The sequence below is a fragment of the Mytilus galloprovincialis genome, chromosome 3 (assembly GCF_965363235.1).
Source record: "Mytilus galloprovincialis chromosome 3, xbMytGall1.hap1.1, whole genome shotgun sequence".
In the NCBI taxonomy this organism is placed as follows: domain Eukaryota; kingdom Metazoa; phylum Mollusca; class Bivalvia; order Mytilida; family Mytilidae; genus Mytilus; species Mytilus galloprovincialis.
The window spans coordinates 31,446,019-31,454,612 of record NC_134840.1 but is presented as its reverse complement, the minus strand read 5'-3'; the positions used below and the strand labels follow the sequence as shown (position 1 = coordinate 31,454,612).

Below are 8,594 nucleotides of genomic sequence, written 5' to 3'. Positions count from 1 at the left end.
CTATATCTTTTTGTTATATGACCTTTATATCTTCATTATTCATAAAGCAAATGCATGTATCTTTAATTTTTTTTAAATTGTCACAAAATTTTGTCAAACTTTCCTGCATTCATTGCATTTAAAAAGAAAGTTAAATTTATCTTCAAAATCCCTTTTAGAGCATCTTAAACAAAAAGCATCGCATGTCTTTAATTTAATTTATAAATCAAGAATTAAAATGTAGTTTTGTTTTTGTAATAAGGAAGTATTCTTTTGACAAATAAGTGCAGGTAATGTGTACATGTTTTAAAAATATTTTAATTTGTTAACAAATGAATTTTCTAAAATGACCAATCTATACCCAGTTTTCCCCTTAACCGAGCCTTTGATATCATTATCAATGTTCCCAAAATATCACCCCAATGCTAAACGGAAAGGATTACAAAATATCAATAGATACAAACAATATGATCAGCATGATAAGTATATACATCTGTGCTTGCTGTACCCTTCCTAGATTGGTGTCAAGTTCAGTGCACGCCCTTCTTTCCTTTTATGTTCATTACGCCCCCGAAATTTTGCAAAAGTATTAATAAGGAATTTTTTAAGAAATGAATTTGTAACATCGCCCCACATAAGTTTAAGAGTTGCTATAGTTTTCAACTTTATATATATTTAATTTAACAGATAATTATATACACGTCTTATACACGTCCATATTAACTTCCCCATGGGGGTATTAAGGATGCAGATGTTTTACAAAAATGTATCATAGTGTTAAATTTGCATAATTGATTATCGTGGAAAATTAATAAGTGGCAAGATATTTGTTTATCAGTTCGCAGTGGCTTAATCTCCACAGGGTATCAGTTACGCAAATTTTGTTAATTGATACGGCATAGAGCTGACTTCCCTACATCTCTACATGAACTCGTCTTATAAATAGACGATACTGCATATCTGCAAACACACGGCATTCCAATCATTCCGTCTTCCGACATCACTTTCACTTTTACGACCGACGGCAACCTCCAAGCTTCAAAATGGTAAGTTAGCTTTTATCTTAACATCTTAACATTAAGTTTGTTTTTGAAAGCATTTGTTTGAATATTTATTGCTTTTTATTCAATTTTGCTCGACTTTCACAAAAATACTAGTTTACTAAATAAGGATTTTACAAGTCTACGACGTGTATTAATAGAAAACATTTAACTTGTTTCATAATTTATTTGCAAACGCATTCAGAGTACATCTATAGCAAAGATTGATCTTCCTAAATATGATTGTTACTTTTTATTTCATATTTCTTTCCTTATCTTATTTTAAACATTTTATTTTTATATTTTTTTCAGTCGAAGTTATCAAAAGGCGAGATCGAAGGTATGCAAGTTTGCAGTGAAAATCCCTTTTTCCTTATTATATCTAACCATTTATTATTTTTACTAATTCGCACACAATATTTGGATTTACTGTGCAATTATTTATCTATATCAATTTGGATTACATATGGTTGCCATGCTATTCATGGATTTGTTATGCTATATTTCTTGTGAAACTAAGATGAGAGGATGTAGAAAGATAAGGCATCTTATTTTAACTTGGAGTGTGTTACTGGTAAAACCACTTCATTTATCTGTTTTTTATGGATTAATTATCGACACCCCGTGGGCATCCTCTTACAACGGCGTGTGTCTGTGGTATCGAAATACAAGGCCATATGGGTGCAACATCAATAACGTGCATACTATCGAAAGAACGGGTTGTATTTTGGGGGTATAATTGGGGAAATTTCTTATCTGCTCATAACAGGGAAGGATAATTTCATGGAAAGAAACCGTTAGAATCTTTCTTAACTTCATATTTGTTATTTTGTTCACCTCAAAATTATTTTCCTCGTTCGAATTATGAAAGCAAACTCTTTTGTAAAGGTTATTTTTTACAAAAAGGGAAAGAAAAACAATTTTGATTAGAATACAAAAACTTCAACAAAAAATGTTAATTTACCGTAAGAGTATGTGGTTCCATGACAGGTTTTATAAGGCATTTTAGTGCATTCATTAACGGTAGTTCGACTGTTTAACCTCCCCTTTTTTTAACAGAACAGTTGCCTTCCAAAACAGGCCAACACCCAGCAAATACTATGTTTTAATTCGTCTTCAGTGTCTAGATTTTTATAAAATTATAAAATAATTTGTTTAATAAAGCAATAAGATAAACTGCTTAAATTCTAAATTTATTTTCTATTTTTACACTTTATTATTTCACATTTGATTGTTTTAGATGTTTTACGTAATTTCAAGAACCTGTTGTGTAAAGTCGTGGGATGTCTCGTAAGATATCGCTTTGCTTGCAGAAATTGATTAATCGTTGCAGTTGCCGAACAACCTCTCTTTTTTTCTTTCATCTCATTATCTACACATCAACACCCAATAATAGATACACACATGTTTTATATTAATGATGTTTTTCTGACGAAGTAATAATATCTTGTCGATTGTATACCGAAATCCGATCAGTTGGCACTTTGCCTTGATTATGCTTCGCTGTGATACCATTGCCTAAAATGGCGCTGCCGTATCATAACACAGCGGTGTAAGATACACAAAATGTATTTTCTACATGTCGCAATGACTTATATTCCCCACTAGGGGGACGTGCAGTAATTGATTATTAATTGTAATATGTATACCTTGCTATTTCGTAATGAGCAAAAGTTTAAATCAAATCGTAATTTTTAGCGTTATGGATGCTGATTAATAAACAGGGGGAAAATAAGCAGTAATACAAATTTTTGGACAACCAAACTCAACCATTACTTGATGATTGTTCAATTGAAAGAAAAACGTTTAAAAAAAGTAAATTTCAAAACTTGATACTTAGGGAAGTGGGAATACATAGAAAAGTCCAGTTTGGAATATTAAATCTCAATGTAACACTTGCCTTACCCGTGTACTATTTTGATAAATACTTTTATATGGATACTGAATCGGTCATCATATAAATTTCAAAATGAAATAACTTCGAAAGTAGGGATACTTAGAAAAGTCTATTTCGGGATAATTAAAATCTAAAAGTCAACAGTTAATTCATTCGTGTACTGTTTTGGGAAATATTTTATAAATAGTGAATCGGGCATCACTTTTTGCAGTGTCATTGAAATGTATTTTTAGTATTGTTGGTTGAATCATTGTAAAACTAAATACATTTTGTAATATAATTTAATGTTTTCTTTAAAGTTTATTTTAATGTGAATACCAGTTCCTTGCATACGTAGATTGTTTTAGAATATATAGATCTGTCTACGTTTTATCTCTCTGTGTATATACACAGTATCATAGTAATTATCTCCAGGAAGAATACACTATGGTAAATTCCAACAATTTACGTCATTTGGCAGCTGGTTTGCTCCAAATATTTACACTCTATTTGGTCGCAATATAAATTTAAGACTTTTGTTTAGCAGAAAACCTAGGTAAACCAAAATTGTATTTGTTGTTGAAAAAACCCATGCTCAATAAATACATATCGTTGTCCAACAAAGCGCAAGATTTTTGTTTTCGAATTTTTAGATACATGTTTATTGATATAATAATATTATAATCTTCTATGCTGTGATGGTTTCGGTTCATAAGATTGTCCCGTAGCTACATTTTTATTTCTGAGACGACGAGAAAGCTAATATCGCGCTTCTCATTGTGACTTTATATGGAATCAAAGAACTACAATGTATTTTGGAAAAAAATGATGATGCAACATGGAATAACTTGCTACACATTTTTGGTCATCACACAGAACAAAAGACTCAAAACAAAATAATGTATCAAGATTTTCGTTTCTTTTCTTAATTATGATTTGGAAAATTTAAGGTAGAATAAAAGATAAAGATACATTCGTACTAAAGGTCTAACTACATTTAGAAATCACAAAGAATCATTTATAGATAAGGGCAAACTTTGTTATAGGCTGTTTACTTGCCTCTGAACTGTACTTTCTTAATCAAAAGTATATGTACATACGCAAATATAAAATAAGGAGATGTTGTTTGAGTATCAATGAAACAACTATCCAACAGAGTTCCAAAGAAATGGATTTATGAAACTTAAGTTCATGGTACTACCATTAACAATTTACAAAACCCATAAAGTTATCAACTATATATAAAAGGCATGCTTTATGACAAAACAAGGCGGACTTTCTTTTTAATACCTGAATGGTGTTGTAGCTAGGGTGTTTTATTGTGTCTTTATCATTTAACTTCGGTGCTGTGACACTACTTCTAGAAAGTAATATTGTCACCGTTTGTTTTTAGCTTGAAAAAGCCTGTACATTGATCTACATTGTTAAAATATGTTCTTATTCCTTTTTATTTTTTTATTTCAGACGCCCGTGAGGTGTTTGACCTTTTTGATTTCTGGGATGGTCGGGACGGAGATGTAGACGCATGTAAGATCGGTGATGTGTGCCGGTGTCTAGGAATCAACCCAACAAATGCTGTTATCAAGAAGAATGGCGGCACAGAAAAGATGGGTAAGTTTATGCCATGTGCATCTTAACACAAAATAGGACATATAGGATGTGTAGTATTTATATAACATCTTGTTATGTACACAGCAATATGTGAAAAAATGTTGCAATTGCTTTTCATCAAGACGCATTGAAAGTAACAACTGAAGTACAGCATATCGAACTCCCTGTGGTTAATTTAAGTTCTTTTATGTTTGATCTCAGTATAAAGTCTACTCATAGTTTAAAATAGAAATAAAATGTGATTACCAAAGTTAACTCAGACCAAGCGTTCTAGCAAAAGTTCAAGAACCGTTTTTGATAACTTATTAGGATAGATTCTAAACAAAAATTTCAAAGTTATTTTTTGTAATAAAGATAAGTTCGGGTCTCTTTTGTTCTTTAGCCAGGTCGGGACCCTTTTGTGAGACAATACTTTATATTATAGTTTGAACCTTCATTTCTAAATTCATTACCTGTAAATTTGCTTATAGACTGCGCAGCGTAGTTTGAATAACGAATACGCTGAAAGTTGAACTTTGAGTTCGACTTACACAAACCCGTCAGAGAAATATTGGTTGCTCAATTGCATTACACAGACCTACACATTTAAAAAATATACGAAGAATTACCATTTCCTTAAGTTTTTTTGTGGGGATTATGATGCCTCTATATCTGTATAACAACACTACTGAACTAAACTTGTGGAATATTATAAGCGGCACAATTCCTACAGAACCAAGAAATGCTAAGGACGCTCTCAATGTATAAAGTGTTATTCTTTCATTTACAATAATCAAATTTGTTTATTTTATTTCTATAGGTGAGAAAGGCTACAAATTTGAAGATTTCCTCGCTTTTTATGAAACTGTCCAACAACAGACAGAACAGGGTACATACGCCGACTACATGGAGGCATTCAAAACTTTCGACAGGGAAGGTCAAGGTTACATCTCCGGAGCTGAGATGAGACAAGTATTGTCTTCATTAGGTAAGACTTTAATCAAAAATATTGCTTTTTGTAAAATATTTCAAGTGTCAGCTTTGAACGTATGATAACCTTTTATCAAGAACTTTGATGCAACAAAGACGAATGTCTTCAGTACTGTGTTAGGTCAAAACATTTAGAAATCGGAAACACAAAATAGACTTTGACGTGTAAAACTAATATAAGTGGACAAATAAAAGAGCTGAACACTAATACTTACCCTGTGATATATTTTTGAAAATATATCAAAGTTATTGAAAATATATCAAAGTTATTATGTTTATGGTTTTCAGTGACAAATATCTTAAGCATTTTTGACAGTGGTTTTTAATAGTATATGTGAAAGTAAAAACTTAGCAATACCTTCAAGAGAAATTCAGAAAGTAATTGTAGAGCTCGTAGAAGGTTAGCATGTTTAAATATCTGTTTGTGATGTCCTTTTTCATTTTGAATTCCCGAAAACATTCTTGCATCTCTTTTGCACAACATTAATTATGTATGTTGTATTTCAGGTGAAAAATTAACAGACGAACAAGTCGATGACATCATTAGACTTACAGATTTACAGGAAGATTTAGAAGGAAACGTAAAATATGAGGGTAAGTCTATAACTAAGTCACACAATGATTAAAATCTGTAATCTTACCCGACAGTCTTAAATTGTATCGGTTTTAATGCTGACCAACTCTTTTAATAATAGTTCATAATTTAATCTTGTAAACGAAATGAATTTTAAAATATTCATTTAATGAGTTCTTCTGAAGTGTTCTTACGAAGTTTTTACAAATTTTCCCTCAAAGTACCTATATTCTTAAGTCTGAAATGAGAAAATGAATTGGTATAATTTCATGAATATCGTATTTATACTTATTCTTTCCTTTTCAGAATTTATAAAGAAAGTGATGGCTGGCCCATACCCTGACTAAATGAACAGAGGATCTCAACATAACAATAAACTTTTACAAATTTTCATCTGTGAAACAGTATCAAAATTCTTCTCAAGTTAGGTCTTACAAAATGTCACTGTAGCCTTTCTGTTACTAAGGAGGTTGTATAACCAAAATAAAACATATGCCGTCAATAATTTAAATATATCTTTCAATTTTCAACGAGCCGTCCTTTCCATTTTGTAAGACCTAATTTTTTCATAAATATGTATTTTGCCGTGTGTTATTGTTCAATTTTTAATGTTAATTTGCAAAATAACCGGTACCGGTTAAGCTGACGTCACGTTTGGTTTCAGATGACATCATTTCCGAATCATTTTGATTCGCAGTTGTACAGATATATATAATTGTAAATTAAGAATGAATGGGAAGGACATGTAAAGCGGATATCCTTTTTGCATCTTCTATGTGTGTAAAATAGTGAGATATTTATTATTTATTATTATTATTTTCCCATTAAAAAGCCGTTTCCTTATGAAATTTGTTATTATTTGAGTCCATCACATACATATTATATATCTATATAAATTATAGTGTAAAATTACACCAATGTTCTGACCAATGCCTTGAATGATCATTAAATTTTTTTTTTATATTTATTAAATGCAGGTCCACATTGAAGTCAATCCTTGAAACCAAAAAACAATATTTACATTTTCTATTGGTCAAGAGTATTAGTCATGTTAGTGTTACCCTATGTTGTATCATTCAATGGCATAAATTTACATTCAATGAGTATCAGTTCTCTTAGACTGGTACTTCGTGTCTTTTTGTTACTAGTCACACACTTATCAATTGGCTTTAAAGGGACATGAGGTCTTATGATTTGCTGTTATACCCCTGTCGGAGGTTGGGGGAGATTTAAAAGCATCCATAAAGATGTTGAACACGGCCACATTCATTTGACAAGAAGAGCATGCACTCCAGTGGGTTTGTTTGTATTTTTAAGCATAAATTGGGCAGTTTTTTTCTCTTTTGATTTGTTTCATATTGCGTCATGATGGTTCTTTTATAGAAAACAAAAAGATATGCGAGTCCTTCTATGTTGTGATGTTACACTATTGTTTCGGGTAAGGATGGAGGTTGGTACATATTAAAACGTTTAAGCCCGCTGCATTTGTTTGCGCCTGTCCGAAGTCAGAAACCTGATGTTCAGTAGTTTTCGTTTGTTGGTGTGGTTTTCGTTTCTCGTTTAATTTTATATAGATTAGACCGTTAGTTTTCCCGTTTGATTGACTTTACACTAGTCATTTTGGGGTCCTTTATAGCTTTGCTGTATCATGTAAGCCAAGACTCTGTGTCGAAGACCGTTCTTTGACCTATAATGGTTTTTCTTTTACAAATTGTGACTTGGATGGAGAGTTGTCTCATACCACATCTTCTTATATCTATGGTTATTGTTCACTATGTTAATTTATTACTTCACATTTGGTTTGTACTATGGCCTTATTACTGATGCGACCCCTCATGAGAAGTTTTCAGATCTTACACGAGCAACACACATTAAACGGAGCAAAGTGCAACATTTAATCAGATTGCAGTAGGAGCTTTTACAGTTGACCCCGAAATTTTGAACCATGCCATGTGTGCTATTTTAATGTGTGTGTGTTGTTAATCTGTTTTGTGTGTAGCTCTTGCACCTTTTGGATTACAAAGAGACAAATGACCGAAAATTGTACTTGCAATACATGGTATACATGGAATTCAAATGTTTTATCCAATAAGCAAGAGATGTGTTTTCTCTGGTTCGTCTTGATGAAAAAAAATATTTGCAAACTTATACAGTTTTCAAGCTATGATGAGGTTAAGTGAGCCAATCCATACCTTTAAAAAGAACATTAACCTATTCCTTACTCGAAGTGCTGCAGTCGTATGTTGTTCCTTTCAGCATGCCCTGCAATAGCCTGTGATTGTGATGCAAAATAGAAGTGCCGTCTCAGTAAACCTACTTTCGGCCCACTTATGACCTTCAGACTTCCGAATATTGATATTTAGTTTATAATTTCATTATTTTGTAAATAGTTTTAGTATCACACGAGTGTTTGCTTACGTTTGACTTATTTTGACTAAAGGACGGTTCTTGAAATTTTACAAACTACTGACCCCCACTACTGCAAACATACTTTGTACATATATTGCTGATATATGTTGCATAATCGTAGAATCGAGGGTGTCTG

The 8,594-nt window shown here is 31.9% G+C and overlaps 1 protein-coding gene across 1 annotated transcript; it reads left to right on the top strand.

Annotated features, from left to right (window-relative positions):
• Positions 1 to 894: 894 nt before the first annotated feature.
• LOC143067701 (myosin essential light chain, striated adductor muscle-like) lies at positions 895 to 6,897 on the top strand. The gene is made up of 6 exons (XM_076241171.1): positions 895 to 1,025; positions 1,332 to 1,359; positions 4,360 to 4,506; positions 5,306 to 5,473; positions 5,983 to 6,069; positions 6,356 to 6,897. The coding sequence occupies exons 1-6, from the start codon at positions 1,023 to 1,025 to the stop codon at positions 6,394 to 6,396; spliced, it is 474 nt and encodes a 157-aa protein (XP_076097286.1). The 5' UTR covers positions 895 to 1,022; the 3' UTR covers positions 6,397 to 6,897.
• The last annotated feature ends 1,697 nt before the right edge of the window (positions 6,898 to 8,594 follow it).

What these genes read in the sequence shown, in the direction of transcription:
- LOC143067701 (XM_076241171.1), top strand. An exon ending in TGGCGGCACAGAAAAGATGG is followed by an intron (nt 4,507 to 5,305) that starts GTAAGTTTATGC and finishes TTATTTCTATAG; the next exon opens with GTGAGAAAGGCTACAAATTT. An exon ending in AGGAAACGTAAAATATGAGG is followed by an intron (nt 6,070 to 6,355) that starts GTAAGTCTATAA and finishes TTTCCTTTTCAG; the next exon opens with AATTTATAAAGAAAGTGATG.